The 17,073-nt window shown below is 40.7% G+C and overlaps 1 protein-coding gene across 1 annotated transcript in view; it reads right to left on the reverse strand.

The window, feature by feature from the left end:
• Positions 1-181: 181 nt before the first annotated feature.
• The window catches only part of col24a1 (collagen type XXIV alpha 1 chain), a 78,150-nt gene continuing 61,258 nt past the window's right edge, over positions 182-17,073 (reverse strand). The window contains exons 40-60 of the mRNA XM_079157929.1: positions 15,742-15,795; positions 14,794-14,847; positions 14,605-14,661; positions 13,513-13,566; positions 12,431-12,484; positions 11,869-11,922; positions 10,570-10,623; positions 10,063-10,170; positions 7,400-7,507; positions 7,153-7,260; positions 5,843-5,896; positions 5,622-5,684; positions 5,379-5,432; positions 5,173-5,208; positions 4,309-4,344; positions 3,853-3,879; positions 2,902-2,967; positions 2,504-2,672; positions 2,259-2,368; positions 1,717-1,935; positions 182-1,632 (exon numbers count right to left, since the gene is read on the reverse strand). Coding sequence (XP_079014055.1) covers positions 1,486-1,632; positions 1,717-1,935; positions 2,259-2,368; positions 2,504-2,672; positions 2,902-2,967; positions 3,853-3,879; positions 4,309-4,344; positions 5,173-5,208; positions 5,379-5,432; positions 5,622-5,684; positions 5,843-5,896; positions 7,153-7,260; positions 7,400-7,507; positions 10,063-10,170; positions 10,570-10,623; positions 11,869-11,922; positions 12,431-12,484; positions 13,513-13,566; positions 14,605-14,661; positions 14,794-14,847; positions 15,742-15,795 — 1,686 coding nt within the window. The 3' untranslated portion in view covers positions 182-1,485. The remainder of the gene's footprint in view (positions 1,633-1,716; positions 1,936-2,258; positions 2,369-2,503; positions 2,673-2,901; positions 2,968-3,852; positions 3,880-4,308; positions 4,345-5,172; positions 5,209-5,378; positions 5,433-5,621; positions 5,685-5,842; positions 5,897-7,152; positions 7,261-7,399; positions 7,508-10,062; positions 10,171-10,569; positions 10,624-11,868; positions 11,923-12,430; positions 12,485-13,512; positions 13,567-14,604; positions 14,662-14,793; positions 14,848-15,741; positions 15,796-17,073) is intronic.

The raw sequence follows: 17,073 nt of genomic DNA on the forward strand, positions 1-17,073 counted from the left end.
TAATCCTGCAGGATATCAAACTGCGTCTCTACCTTTATGCCACCACTAATCTAAAAAAGATAAGGAAACATTATATATGTATATACAGTTGACATTCAGTAATTTGATCCCAACAGATTATATGATTTTGACAGTGTATAACCATATTTAAAAAAAGAGTACAAAACCATTTGTGGATAAAATGCTCCATTTATTTGTTTGTCAACGTGTTATTATTATTTACACATTTGAATCCACATTTATCCTGCACAGACTTATATAATTACACTTTGTTCAAGGTAACATAACTTAAGAATATGACTGTGTTTTCTGTGTATTCTGACTCTGGCCTCATGTAGCTGCCAGTCCACCTAACCACCCCTGAATTAACGAAAATAACAGTATGATAAACATGCAGTCACAGGTGTGAGGACACAAACACACCTTTAAACATAAATACTTCTTTAGACTGAGCTGTGGTTGACCAAATAGTTCTCTGAGAGTATAACTTACTGTGTTTCAGTAATGTGAACAAAAAACAAAAAGGATATAAATAAACATACAGTATGCTGTCAATATATACACAGGAAATGTAAAAACTCACTGATGACTCATTCTATGTTGCAGCACCAATGATAGGTTTCCCCTGAAGAACCTACCACATAGAAGGAAAAGCTACAAAAATATGTAGTGTATCAAAAAATGGTTCATAAATTAGAAATGACCAAATCAACATAGGCACTTGGACAACATAACAACTCTTGATGTAACCGGTACATACAACAAAAAGGCCAAAAAAAAAAAAAGACTAACTTGACATTAGCAACTATTCTAGAAAGCAAATGAGCAGGTAGAGGTAGAGCACCATCTGTCAAGATGTACAGGTCCGACTGGGCAGGACCGAAGACAAAAATATCATGAAAACAATGTAAAATAAATCCTTTGTTTGGAAATTGAAATATTTAAAGCAGTCACACATTATCGGCATGCTATTGCACTCATAAAAACGTTTAGTTAGACAGTGCTCCTATGTAGAGGCCTGGCACGCTCCTTCGAGTTAGGCCTCTGCTTAGGACAGTCTGGGTGTGTTTTTGGGTGAGGGGTGAGAAGGAGGCGTGAGTTTTGGGGTTTGGATAGGCTGCTGCTTAGTGACACCCTACCCTGTGATCAGGGAGTGATATGGGTCCATACACAGTCAACCTAAGCACCGTTTGACTAACAATTATCAACGAAACAAACTTTATACAATTTTTGATAAATATTGGTATACACTCTTATCTTTTGGCCTTCTTGGCCTGGATTTTTCACAGGGATTGAGTTCTTCCATGCAGGTCTGCCTTCGATTGGACATGGGGCAGTTGTTGCTCTGACAGGTCCCACTACCGGTTTCCAACAAACGCAACAATTTCTCACATACACTCCCTCTTTGGTAGGCAGGCATTGTTTTGTAACAGCCTTGCATTTTAGTAGTTCATGTAAATAGGTTACAGGACGGTGATGTTAGTGTCAGAGGAAGCAGACCGGACTGATTTCTACATGCTGCTGACTATTGGACTGTGATGTGGGAAACTCCTGTATGTCTACAATAGGTAGCTGACGACTGTCCTGAGTATGGAAGAAGAAACGTGACTGGTGCCAGCTGCCATCGTGGATCTGAAAGAGAATGGGTGGATCATAAATATTCCAGACTATGCTTGGAAAGGTATTGCTGAACCAGTTCTCTGTCCCGCTCATTACCTTGCACTCGTCTTGCAGCACGTGTGGTTCAAGTAGTGTGTCTTTCTCAAACATCTGTTTGTTCCAGCCACGAAACCGAAGTGTGGTGTTCTCTTGCGGTAAGGATCCGGTGGTGCCGTATGGAGGATCATTTAGGCAGTGGAGTGTGATGCTGTGACTGGCCTCACTACTCAGTAAATGGAGAAACTTCATTTGGACTTTCCCTACATCAAACACCATCTGTGACGGGGAGCAGAACCAGTAGTGTGTATCAGTTTGCCAATACAACAGGATAAAGACTCACAATTCAACTATGTTTAAAAAGACGTGATGCAGCCTCCTACAATGTCAAAGCAAAGGACAATACAGGAGGATTGTTGCAGTTAAGGTTCTAAATGAGTGCTCTATTGTTGTGTAAGACAATGTGGACAAGTTCTAGGAATCAACTGACATGGATGGAGATGCTACTGACAGCACATACTTGTCCCCACCATCCAAAACATAACCACTATTTCTATTCATCTATATTTATACTTTAATAAAGAAAACAGGGGCAATTCTACCTTATTAGAGGTCACTGGGTGTAAACAGGTGTGCCCTCCTGCGGTAAAGTTGCAGTAGACCTTGAAAGCATCAGAAGTGCAGCCCAAGTTTGGATCAATCCAGAACCAACCTGATAGTCCCCAATACAAAGGCAGGACAGGGACAGAGAGACAGGGAGGGCAAGTATTTTAAAAAGGCATATCCAAACATCTTCAAATGCCTAAAATCCTGCATCCATTCAGCATCAGGTAGATACGACTCTCACCATCTCTGAGCTTGTGATGACAGTCAAGCAGCTCTTTACAGACACGAGCCGGGTTCTCCCGTGTGCCCAGAGGCTGTTTGATGCTCTCAATCACACTGCTTAGGTAGCGTAAGGTCTTCAGTATCTCCGTATTCTGGTCTAGCAGGCTCATCTCTGTGTTCTGGAAACTCTGGTTAAGAACGGGAAAGACAGCACTGTCAAACTCTAAACTGATATATTAGGAGCCTTAATTACAGTTACAATACGAACAAAAAGTGCAAAACAGGAAGAACGTTGCATTAGTGTTTTAAACCACTTCCCGATTATTCATTAGACTTTCCATCTGCCAACTTATCTGCCATCTATGCAACAACCCACCCCTTCACCCCATTCATTGGCTCTGTGTGTCAGTGCCTTACCTCTGTCCTGAGGGCGGTGTTAGAGTCAGAGTGACCATAGACTGCTGAGTCAACATAAATCTGCCTCTGTAGATTCAAAATCAACATATTCAGTTTAATGAAAACATAACACATTCAGTGCCCTGTTCATTATTCAACTGAAAGATTTTAATCTGTGGGCTTTTTTATTTGTTATAGAAAACAGGAACGTTTCAATACACAACTTGTTCATTGAGAAAGAATAAAAATACACTTTAATACCAGAGAAAAGCGGTAAAATAAGTCTTGCATCAATAAACCCTGACATTCCTGACTTCAGTGGGGGGAAGAATAACACATTCCACTCAGCATAAACACTACAGTGATCATACAATGTGTGTAAACAAAAAATGGATCTGATACAGTTGCTTTTCTGGGTTCTTAGAATTAATTGTTCGAACAGGAAAAGGTCATTCAGATAGCAGAAAGCTACACTTTATCCACACGTTATGACAGATAAGAGATGTGCAGAAGGTTTCTATCACAGTGCAAGACAACTTTGTTGTTAGAGCATTGATCTCCAGCGCCAATGCTACTGAACTAAAGTGTTCTTTTTGCGAATCTTGTCCCTGACATGGATTTATTGGATCATCTTTAGTTTTGCAAATACGCAAACAACAAATGTTTGCCCATCCTGGTTTTGCTCTGCTGTCGTTTCTCTATTTCTCTGAAAAGTCTAATAAAGCTCGGGCAGTCACAAAGCTTGGGTTTCAGGAACAAATAGAGATAGAGACTCTCAGACAGACTGAGATTACAAGGTTCAGTGAAATGTACATTTTTTAAACTATTAATTAGCCAAGTTCTGGGCAATTTCCCCTGCAACGTGATGATCCAAACCTTTCTTTTGCAAGTCTTTTGCATGACACTCAAAACATGACTTTTGCCTTCTAGCTGTATGGCTACCTGTCTACTTGAGTGACATGAGGCACTTACTGTTGGACCTGGGGCTCCAGGAGGTCCCTAAGGTGGGAAGAAAGTAGAAGACAAAATGAGTGACACAGTGAAAAATGAGCCCATTGTGGTTGCGGTCAGTACACTGCCATGTCGGATTAATTATTGGGAGATGTTTGAGGGTGCAACCAGAGAGCTGCCCTGTCTGGACTGACCAAAAATATTTGGAATAGAGTAGTCTTTTAGTTATAGTATTTCATAGTGTAAATATAAAATAAATCATTTGAAATCTCATCTAGCAAAGCGATCAGTCCTGTTTCCATTTTGTTTCATACAATCAGGCCCAGAATATAATAAAAAGAGTCTGCCTGCACTGACTGAATTGAAAGCAAGCTCATCCACTATGCTTCATAATTTAAAATATCACCAAACGTCATTAATACATTAATAGAGTATGTGTACTGTAAGCTGAAATGCGATAGTGAGGTCAGCACTTACACTAGGTCCTGGACTTCCCTCTGGTCCTTGAGGCCCCTGAAAGTGTGAGAAAGAATATCAGTGTTAATCTGGCTAAACTAGTGCGTTAATAACGTTTTCAGTTTGTCGTGTTTGCTCTGGCGACCTCAAGAATGTAGCGGCCCATGTGAAAACTCCTACACCCTACATGAATACCATGTTACCAGCTGAGAGCTTTAAAAAGAACGTGAATTGGATCATTTGAATGTAGCATCGGGGTTAGAGTGAACACTTAAACTCTATTCATTAGTCATTTACATTAGGTACAAATATGAAATTTGACTTCTGCATTTTACCCATTCATAGCATATTAGGAGCAGTGGGTTGCTGAGAAGCACCCGGGGTAGCGATTTGGGGTTCTGTGTCTTGCTCAAGGACACTTCGGCACAGGACACGTAGCAGCCATGGAGCGAACCTGCCAACCTTGTGGTTACCGGACGCAGATTGCACTGTGGTTTTCCATGCTAATATTTTGACAAGGCATTTCCTCAACAGTGTTTACACAAGAGGGTCTGAGAACACTGAAAGGCCCCACAGCGAGACACTGAAATCAGCTACTTTCACTCAGCCATACCGATCTGCTGTCACTTAAGGACAGTCACATAAACTACCACTGAACCCCAGCTATGCACATTTAAACACAGCCTTCGTCTTTTTTACAACCTGCTTTGAGGTGGCGCTATGACAACTGGCCCAGCAATGCTCTCTCATTTTCAAGTCTGATCTTTCAGTAAAGTATGAACATGGTATAATCACATGGTATATCAGCATGTAATCATACGGAATATAAATCATTATCACAGTCAGCCTTTTCAGTGTTGGTTACTGGTTTGAATCAGATCTTACCATTTCGCCACTGCTTCCCTTCAGACCCCTTGGCCCCTGTGGGAAAGATATACAGTATTGTTTCCCACTCTTTATTCTATATAAACTTGAATTAGCACATGGCCAGTTAATATACTGGTTTTATCAAAAGATCATTGTCTTGCGATTGCCTTGTTGTTATACAACTCTCATTACACACACACACACACACACACACAGAAACCTACGGGTTTTCCCATTGGGCCCATCATTCCTTCAGGGCCTACAGGTCCAGTGAATCCCTGAAACAAACAGCAGAGTTGTGGATTAAAAAAATAAGTCTGACATGTACACGTTCTCAACAGTGAGACTGCTGAAAAGGCGGTTACAGTTTATCCCACAAGACCTCAGGGTGTCATTTAGTGATGACAACACTGCAGTGCAGAAAGCACTTTGGTGTGCTTACTGTTTCTTTTTACTGTTAAACTTACCAGAGTGCCCATTGGGCCTTTCGGGCCAGGGAAGCCTCTCAATCCCAAATCACCATTTGGCCCCTGTTAGAAGGAAAAAGAGGTTTAGGTAATCCGTGTGTCAGTATACAGGGACAATAGGATCGAGAACTTTTTTTTAATTCTAGCTTATTTCCTTCTGTTCTGTTTTATCATTTGTTACACTGTAACTCTTGGTTGGCTACTCTCTCTTAGTCTCTTACCGTTGGCCCTGAAAAGCCCTGTAAACCAACCATTCCCAGATCTCCAGGTTCCCCCTGCAAGCAGAAAAGAAAATCACATCATAGCAACAGAGGAGCTTTGCATTTTACACACCGTCATTGTGACATTTAGTGTGCATTTGACAAACACATCGTATCATAAATACAATGTGTGTGTGTGTGTGTGTAAGTGATTTTTCATACCCTTTTAAAAGTGTCTTTTAAAAATGTCCTTATCCATTTCAAAAGACCCGGGGCACACACAAGGCTTTATGTCTGGCTCTACAGTGGCCTCAGCCCATATACACACACCCACCTAGAAACTGTGGGGTTCGGTGTCTGAACCCTATTCTGTGTCTGAGCACTGTCTGCTGTCTAGAGTGGCAGACCCTATGTTTGTACAGCCAGTCGTCCACATCCTCTAGACAGCTCCACTTTCGGGCCAGTGACTTTGACCGAGAAACTCTATTGACTGAACAGTGCAAAGGGATCCGACCCAAGGGCCCGAGTCTGCTCTCTGTTTCACAGGCATCAATGGGGAAAACTAGTGGAGGGAGAGGAGAGCGAGGGATTGAATGTTGTTTCTTTTTCTTCTCTTTGAGGAGTTACGTAAGTAAAGTGGAGCACCTCTTTTTCAGGTCTCTGGAGGGTGAGGATCTTACATAACTTGGTCTTAACAGGCGGAATGTTTCCATTCCTGGTCTCGCCCAGATAATTTGTTTCTCCACTCAGGGTGGAAAAGTGTCAAACACACAGATTGTCTAACTAACCCCCTGAAGCTATATTTAGAGGAGGTATTAAAGAATGTATATAAGCTTATAAAACCCTAGAGGGGTATCAATTTAAAACAAGCAATGGAGTAACCTACACTTTCATGACTTAAACAATTCAAGAAGATATGTTATGTGTTAAGGAGACATTTTATGACCGTTAAAGAAAAAGGTTTGAATCTGAGAATCAAACAGTTGCAACGAAACATCAGGGGTAGAGTAGAAGAACAGAGTGGAACATAAAATATTCACTTCAAAAGGAGGGTCACATCTTGTCATATAACCTGCAATGCAAACATGTTGGAACAACGCGTTTTTGTGTGAATAGCTCACTTCCACTTCTACTAGAGTTTAGTTGATACTGTATATGTTAATGCTACCGACAGATCTGAACCTAAACATGAGCCAATATCTCTACAAATTGACCTGCCACAATATTAAATACACTATTATTGATACAATTATTTCAGCCTATGGAAATAAACTAATCCTACTTTAGGATGGATGTTTTTCTTTAAATCACAAATGCCTCTATGTACTCACTGGTTGTCCTTTGGTTCCCAGATCACCTATCCTGCCCTGGTCACCTGCAACTCCCTGCAAGCCTTTGATTCCCGAGGCTCCCCTGTCCCCTGGCAGGCCCAGGTCTCCCTGATCCAACAAATGTCAAGAATTAAAACAGTTAGTCCAACTTTGGAAAAATGCTTCTTCACCAGAGACTTTTTTGTTCCGTTAAGACACCCTGCTACAACTTATAATGAATTAGCTCAATATGTATTATCGTTTTCACCTTCTGACCAGGCGGTCCTCTTTCTCCAAGTGTTCCAGGAAGTCCAATCTCTCCCCTGGGACCTGGGCGTCCAGCAGATCCCTCCTGTCCCACCGAGCTTCTCTGACCCTGAAAGAAATGTTGCCAATGTCAAATCAAAACAATAAAGTAAGTGTTGTTTTACCAGGAAATATATTATTACAATTGTTGGAACCTGCATCATCCATGTTTACAGCAATAATTCTTCTTTTTCCCAGCCATTGCTGATGCATTGCAACATTTCCTGGAACATTACAGCAGTAAAATAGCATGAAACCATCTGCAGTTTGTGTGAGTGTCCTTACATAAGATACAACCCCCCCCCCCCCCCCCCCTCCCCCACAAACACACACTCCAAACGGTACTTTAAAGATTTATTGGAGGTGAAAGACTCGTGAAGATTCATAATGGTGGTTAATGGCTCTTAAACAGCTGACAGTCATACTTCTAATGTAGGGGCGTCCTTGAATGCACCGACAAGGAAAAGTTTTCAACAGTCAATGGCAGGCTATGTCAAACATAGGCCAAAAAAACAGCTGGCATAGCTGTTTAATATATAATGACAAACAATTATTCTCTTCAATTATGTTTCAATTTCAATTTTTATTTCAATATATCAAACTAATTTCTGAATTCATTGTTTTTTACAGCTGTAAACCACAGTGCCACAGCAAAGTCTGCTGGCCTGTATAATATTTCTTGGCAGAGTTCTCCCTAAGCCGACCCAAAAAAACTGACTGCCTGTCACTGAGTTGCTTTCTCACACCACAAATGAGCAGTGTGGTGAGGCAGAAGGGAGCGAGTGATATTTGAAGTGAGTGAGTGGGACGTCGCCTTACACGTGGCTTCTGTTCCTCGATCACTGTGCGGATAAGTCTGGAACCAGATTTTCTGGGTGAACCCCCAACCTACAGGTGCTAGGAACCTCATGATATATATCTATGTCTATATACACACATAGTATTACCACGGGGAGCACATGGATTAAATCATCATCAATGCGAAATAAAAAATAGGTTCCTTTAAATGCGAAATGAGTAGTTGGAGAAATGGGGTAGATAGTTTTCAAATACAAATGATTATTTTAAATGGCTGACACAAAAGCTGGAGTCTCAAACAAAAACACCTGTCTAGTTCCTGAGTTGCTGGTGAAACCTTGTCAGTTTGATTTCCTAGCCTGCCATCAGAGGACATCTCCTGCTGAGACAGCTCTGGGTGCTTGCAGTAAAAAAGCACCCAAAGAGCTCTAGACTACTGAAGCAGACTGGTTTTAGAAAACCTGCTATTTTTTAAAAACAGGTCACATATAAGAAACACTCTCTGTGAAAAAAACAAACAGGCATATAGTTCAAGTTTACAGTATTATTCGTGATTTAGGAGCGGTAGAGTTATGGGACTCACTCTGCTAGTGAGAAGCCATATCATTTCAGTCAAGGTGAAAAACACCAGGAACTTACTAGACTTTTAGACGACAACATTACGTAAATGAAAGCGAGACAGAGAAGACGTGTCTGTCCAACTCTTGGCTGATAAGGACAAAGACATTCATGCATGAAATCCCAATCCACTTTGGCTGCACACTTATTTTGAAAGACCCACTGCTTCGCAACCAGAAGAAGCCAATCAAATCAAACAAGGCATTTACTGATAAGTCAATCACAGCCGTATGCCTCAGTCTTAAATCTACAGATAGTAGCCGCAGAAGAACATCTTTCGGCATTCAGATGCAGTCAAATACAATCCCTGTGCTAAGAGGACAATTAAGCACAAGTTAGTGTAATGGCTGAATGGGTAGTGAGGTCTATATGGTGATTAAGTTGTCTGCAGCTGTATTTAACCTCTGCTGTTTGGACTGCTGACTGTTTTCAGGTACCAACTTATACCGCCAGTCCACTTGCTTACGTTGCAGGTAATATTTACACAGCTTTATTACTTGTGGACTCTGTATATTTAGTCAAACCAGAGAGCAGTGGAGATTTAACTTCCCGTGTGCTTCTTTAGGTGAATGGGGCAAAAGACAAAAGGAATCAGTGAAGGCTAGGTCGTTGAGTATATGTAATATAATATATATAGTAATATGAGGGTGTATCATTGGTTTCTTAAATTCTTCTACTGCAAACTACAAGTTTACTACAAATTCCACATTTTAATTGATCACCATTGTTGGTGCTCGACAAAAGTCAAACTGGTCATCATCCATGTAGCTCAGTTATCTCTGTCATGACCATTGTTAGGGGTGTTCGAGTACTCATACTACTTTATTGTTGTAACGAGAAAAGTAACATGTTTGCAATTCAAGCAATTAGTTACTGGTAGTAATCAGTATTACTGCTGCTACAGCTTCAAAACAGCGATGGCTTTCGGTTGTCAGTCCGAGGGAAATTAAAGAGCTTGTAGTTGGTTACATGGTGGAGGAGATGCAACCCATATCAACTTTACAGTCTCCATCTTTCTGTGAGATCGTTAATCATCATTAAGCTATAAATCAAGGACGTGCATGTGTAATATTACCGTGAAGAAATAATGCAAAAAAAGAGAAGCCATTCATTTACTCATAACTTTCTTTACATTCGCGTTTACTTTGGAATAAATCAAAATGGGTACGCCATTAAAATGACATACAGTTATGTGCTGTCACTGATTACCTGTAGTCCACGTTTTCCTGGAAATCCTTGTAAGCCAGTAAGTCCTGGGGGACCATCCAGCCCTGGGTAACCCCTCATTCCCACGAGTCCAGGTAAACCAAATGGGCCCTGGAAAGTTTTCCAGAACAGTGACAATGTCACTCAATTGCAGCTTGAGGGGCATTTACAGACTACTCATGAGCACCATGTCACAAAATGTATCATACCAGGTTTCTACATTCTAACTCTTCCTCTGATATTTCTAAATAAAAAGATCTATTCCTGAAGACAGTAAATATATGCCAGGATCACTTAAAAGTGACACTTAAAAGGAAATACGACACTGTTGCTGCTGATATTGGCCAACCAATTGGTAAACATGCAATACTTTGGTAACGCTGTGGTACTCTGCTCTTTCCCTATGCACTGCATCCTCATCACACAGCCAATCACGGTGCAAAGTGCTCTTAATTGTAATGCCGCTGCTGTCTCTCTCTTAGCCATGCATTTGGTTGAGGTGATACTCACTTCAATGCCAGGAGCTCCACTCAGCCCTCGTGCTCCCTTATTTCCTCCTGAGCCCTGGATAAACGCACACATGAAGAATGAAACATACATCGGCATTCACAAAACACACAGGGTTATAAATCTCAATCGCCTCTCATTGAAGAGCGGAAATTTTAAAGACCATGTCTAACACGAGTCTTATGGAGGACCCAAGTTCAGGACTGTGTCTATACTTTAGTTCTGACAGTCAAAGAAATATACACAACTGTAAACTGTATATTTAACACCTCAAATAGCATTGGATTAAATCACATTGAGGTGTTTGAGTGAAATATAATGTGTGGCATAATATCACATTCTAGTATATATATCATCATGCTAAATAACATAAGCTTTATAAACTTGTCCAGTACATAGAAAAATGATTTTTTAAGGATTGAATAACAAAAGCAATATATTATTTATAATACTTTAATAATTATTATGATATGTGAAATTGTCATATTTATCATATTCATTCTTGGGTTATGGCTAAAATCCTGTTTTGTTAGGTCACAGTGACAAAATTATAATAAGTTTGTTCTTGAGTCCAAGTGGATGTTTGTGCCAGATAAGAAATCGCTTTCACAAGCAAGGGACGGATGTGAGGTCACAGTGACCTTGACCTTTGACCACCAAATCAGTTCAGCCTGGCGTCCTAGTGGGCATTTGTGCTCAGATGAGTAGGATCAAGAATTTAGGGTGGCCATGAAAACTTGCTGTATTTCCCTTGTTACTATTCACTCTTCCTTCTTTAACCTATTTATAGCACTTGGCTTTTAATACTACGTATACGAAGTAAGCTGAATTTCGTTTTTTCTTTCTCCATAACTAATATTCCACCATAGCCACGATGAAATCATCAACCACAGAGGTCCCAGAGTCTTTGTACTAGCATGCTCATCTGGTAACAAGGTGAACAATATGGTGTTTTGGAGAAATGTCTGTGGGTGGTCTTTCCTTTTGCCAGCAAACAGAAGGATTTTTTATTCATCCACAGAGTGATTTATGAAACCAGCCGAACCAAACCCAACCCTGCTGGCAGTGTTTGAATGAGGCAGTGTTAATAGATTTATTGGCTTTGTTAAGAGCTAAACCCCTATTCAGTACAAAACAAGCAGCCTGGTAGCAGAAACATTCTGATGCTGATACCATTGATCTTATTTGCAGGAAGGAGACCAAATTTAATAATTCATCACGCTCTTTGCTTTATAAATGAGAGAAACGATGTACATAGATGTGTGCTTGATTTTCCTGCAGTCAGGATTTGCATAGACTCACCGGAGCTCCTATGTCTCCTTTTGGGCCTAATTCTCCAGAGACGCCCGGTGATCCCTAAACAAAGACAAACAAACACACAAACAATATTACTAAGATGGTGTATGAATCCATACTATGTTTACTTTGCAGATAAAACAACATTATTGTGGATGCCAAAATTGGCAAATTACATAATGGAATAAATGGAGTCACACTTTAGCTACACTGCTGCTTCTTAATCCAAGCCTGTCCATTGTGGAAACACTATGAGGCCAAATATAGCACAAGGAATAGCTCATAATCCCCCAAATAATCCCTGTGCTTTAAATGACTCTATGCCCAACTCTTGTGTCACGCTTAGGAAAAACACGTTTACATAATTCACATTTTGAGCCCAGCAACTGGTAAGGCTCTAAAAAGAGCACAATTGTCATCACATTTTTTGTTTTTCCCAACACTTTCAATCTTTTTACATCACTGTTTATAGTTGAAGCGCTCCAACATGGGTACACAACAAAACAATATGTAAAAGTTCCATTATTATACACTATAGCTACTGTGCTACGTATATTTACTGACTTACCGGTGAGCCTTGTGGTCCGACAGCTCCACGAGATCCAGTGGTACCAACATGGCCCTGAAACACAGTTTAATATAAAATGATAGTTTTCTCTCTGATTCTTGATCTTTATTAGTGGTGAGATATGACATGTACATGTCATTTTCGCTTTCTTTACTAAAGGAAGAACATCTTGCCTGAAGCCATGTGTATTTTCACGAGAACCATTTCCACATATACAGCAATGACAATCTGCTCAATTACAGCTTCACAGCATCAAAACAATATACAATAGCTTCTAAGCCAAGTTTAATGTCTCGACAGGATCAATATATTCTGCACTTCAATGAAAACTAAATTCATTTTTATGACTATGAACCTAGGTTGGCGCTGGATTATCATGTGATTCTTCGCAGGTCTACACTTACAATGGTTACATAAGTGTTATAGTTTGGGCTGTAGATAGGTACTTGATGACTAAAATGTGTCCTAGGAACAATGCAAGTACATCTATGACCATTCAGCATACAAGTAGAATACTTAAAAAGTCACTCTACTTTAAGGGAATTCAAGCAAAGCCTTGAGAGGGTCGGGCACAATCTCACGGTTTTGAAAAAGGACGATTGGGACCTACTGCGTCCTTGGTAGTTTCCTTAATAACTTATAACTAGAATTAATAAGAACATAGGGATAACACACTTATGATAAGAAGACATATGAAGTGTATTATTATCAGCAGCTTAATCATATAGTTTTTGTATTTGCCTGTTTAAAATGCTGGAGCTACAGACCACACTGTTCAAACTAATGTAGCCCACATACCTAGTTGCTTGCACTGTGAATGTGTGCGTGTGTATTTTTTTAAGAGCAAAGATTCCTGAACCTGAGAGGCATGAAGTGACAAAAACACCAGATTTTTTGCGGCCTTATTGCTGGGAATGTGGTAATCCTCTCCAAACATGTGTGGTCTGACCTTACAGTACCTGAGCAGAGCAGTAATTGTTGGAGCCAAAAGAGTTTGAACAACAATCAAGTGGACACACACACACACACACTGAGTGGTGACTGTTTGATATATCTGATGTTGATTTAGTGGTTTCGTCTACCTGATATCCTTCATCCCCTGGCTCTCCCCGCTCTCCTCGTTCTCCTGGGGGCCCCTGTGTAGACACAGATGCAAACACATGAACACACATAGGCTACTGTACAGTCGTGCCTTCATTTACACCCACAAAGCCTCAATTGAGCTGGGTAGCTACCTAAAGACAGAGTCACTTCTCAGGCCAACACACATGAAACGTATTGTATAGATGTGATCTATGAGTCTGGATCTTTACTGGAGTCAAATGGAAAGGCTTAATTTCACCTTGAACCTCACTATCAGCCAATCTTGGTTGGTGGCTGCATCAAGACACAGGCTACCATTGTATTGCTCATGCTACAGTATGTTCTGAAATAGTGTGCCAACTTGATAATCCAATACTACTCATATGGTAGGTTGCCATCTAGACCCCTGTAGACTTTCAGGGACCCGATTGTTAATGCTATGTAGGGCTGTCTCAGTGGTCACGTCCTATGCTGAGAAATGTGTCTCAAAGTTCATAATAGCCATGGCGCTGTACAACGTTGTGCTGTAGCAAGCTGCTGAGACTCGCTTTGATCCTCTTGCTATTACTCAAGGAATGACTTTGTTTTCTTGGGTGCAGAATCTTTGAGTTAACTTCGGGTGAGTAATGGCCCTCCCTGAAACTCTTGCTCTTGTCAAAAATCCAAATATTTTGTATAAATGCAGAGTAATGAAGCCTGTTTAAATTTTAACTGTAGAACATCTGTGTTCAATGTTGTGAAAAGACCTCTATTTTCATTATTGGTGAATATAAGAACACTACGCTACGCTTAACCGTTACCTTGTATAACATTTTTACTTGTTCATGCTCAGCCTGCAATGAGTAGAAAAGATTTGGCCCACATAGGTTGATAATCGGGGTCCACATGCATGACAGGTTTAAGAACAGAAACACTGATACATTGTTGTCGATCTGGTGGGACAAAAATGTGTGTACTTAGTGTTAAAATCAGGAGTTGATCAGGATTTACTTCTATTTCAAGTGTCAATCGGATATATAAATGGCTTGGACTAAACAGAGCGAGAAGTGTTCGGGATCAGAAAGGAGAGTTTAAAGGAAAGCAAAACCTACTGGTTCACCTAAGGGCCCTGGGAGTCCTGGGGTCTTATTGTCCTCGCCTGAATAACCCTGGAATGCAGCAACACACACACAATCACACATAAGATTTTGCAGCCAGACAGTACATTGAAATACATTTCACCTAAAACCCCAAACACTGAAATAATTCAATTTCAAACACGAGTTGAGGTATCATATTACCTTTTCACCTTTAGGCCCTGGTGGTCCAATGGGCCCGGGCTTGCCAGAGTGACCCTAAATAGAAAAAAGCTGATTATTGTAGCTAACAAAGCCACCATGCTTCTACTGGCTACAGCATGTTTCTTGGATAAAACATGAGTTAGTCAGCATATCAATCCGAACTGTTTAAAATAAACAAAACTCTTTGTAGAGATGCTCCTACATTCTGTCACTTCAGGATTTGTGTTTTGGCACAGACTCAGAACTCACTCAGCAACCTGAGTCAAGTCTGAGAGCCTTAATACATATTCATTAAAAGGGATATAATGAACTTGAGGTGCCCTGTTCAAATGATGCAACCTAAACCCATTGATGTTAGTATTGACCAGGTTGTAGAGTTGGCTGGAAAAATTAGCTTAAAGACTTCACCATCTTTGATTCCACCTCTTGTTTTTGCTGTTGTGGTTATTTGTGTAGATTTTCTTCCCTTATATTTTGTGTTTATTGAACAATTAACAATAAAGAGTAATGTGAAATATAATAATGGTAAGGATGATGTGTACTCCACTTGACTCAAACCCCAGGTGTCTACAGCACATAGGATTAAGGCACAAGACTACCGAGGGAGGGGATAAAGCTTGATTGAAAACAGCTATGTTGAGTTGAGATCGGTATTATAAGCATGTATGAAGTTCCTTGAAGCAGGGTTAAGTTTAATGAGATAAACCCTGAACGGCTACTTTTTAATTGCCATGTTGCAGATTGTAGCGGAATCCCGGATTTTCTACTAAAGGTTATATAAACTTTGTAATCCTCCTCTGTAAAATAGGCCCCCAATGAATATAAGCATAGTGGGATGTGTGAGCCAAAGGGACCAGTCAGGTATTAAACTACCCAGGAAGAAATGTACAGTGTGTATGTGTACATTGACAAATGGATCATGTAAAACCACAGACAGGAGAAACTCACTGTGTATCCTGCCAGCCCTGGTTGCCCTTCTATCCCCATGACTCCCGGCCGACCCTGGAAGCAATGCAGAAAATGCACACAAAATAAGAATCCGTTACAGTGCTGTTGTTTTTGCTTTGTTTTTGTTTTGCAGGTCCAGCTCAATATAACCTTGGCTTGGCCTCAAACAGACACAAACGCGAACTGAATCCTGTGCCTGGATCTGTTATGATGGGGATATAAATCTTTTCTCTACAGCAATCAAAACACGGTCTAAGTGGTTCTGCAAAGTAAAGAAGAAAAGAATAGATGCCTTCCTCTTTCCTTGCTCTCTCTCAGGCTTGGAACGGAGAAGGGCATTTGATGCTTTGCTCTTAAGGGGAAAATGTAGCTCTTTTTATGTGGATGTCCAATCAGTGTTGATGGTAAATGTAGTCAATCAAATCAATAAATTCCGCAACTTGGATGCTCTAGCTAGCCAGATACAGGCTCTAGAACACAGAACTTCCTTGCTCTCCTTGCTTGTATTGCAAATAGCGAAAAAAGGCCAGCGGGGACCCTCCAGAACCTAAGCCGCCGTGAGCAAACAGCGAATGGTTGTTGTAAAATTAGCGTAGCTCGTTTTAAGAAGAGCAAAGCCAGTACTGTAGTGTGTGTGTGTGTGTGTGTGTGTATGTATGTGTGTGCGTTTTTGTTTGTGTTTGTGTGTGTACGTGCACAGGGAGTGTGTGGTGGAGTGAGAGAGATAGTGACATGAATGAAGTGTGAGCAGATGAGAGAGAGCAATCGGAGAGTTTAAGTTGAGCAGTGAAGATATCAAGTGAATGTATAATAGAGTTTGCCGTTTAGGCACAAATAAATGCTAAAGCTCCTCAAGACCAACAGAAGTTTCTCGTGTTGTGTTCCCCGGCTGCTGAGTGGAGTGACGAGGCGCATAAAGGCGACGTTGGACAGAAGCTTGCGCTCAATGTGTCCTGGTACATATTGTCACTGACTGCATGGCTCAGCTTTCTTGTCAATATAGTGTACACCGAGGAATGTATTGCTAATTACCTGCTTAGCTGCATCACACTAACCAGTTTGTACAATTACCTGTATGTCACTGTGGTCCAGTTAGATGCTGGTGTGGTCCTTTCTATTCACTAACACACTGTCAGCCCACAAAATGTAAACTACAGACAAGTTGATTTGCATAATCTCGTTCTCTGCGGTGGTTCACTAGCACTCTGGCAGCCTGCCAGCTGCTGCCAATCAAATACCGACATGCAGCTTCAGTTGGCTGAGACAAAAAGGACCATTTCTGATATTTCTCTGAAGGCCTTTTTTAATTTAATAATAAAAAAATACATTGAC

This window comes from Pholis gunnellus, assembly GCF_910591455.1.
Source record: "Pholis gunnellus genome assembly, chromosome: 4".
Lineage (NCBI taxonomy): Eukaryota > Metazoa > Chordata > Actinopteri > Perciformes > Pholidae > Pholis > Pholis gunnellus.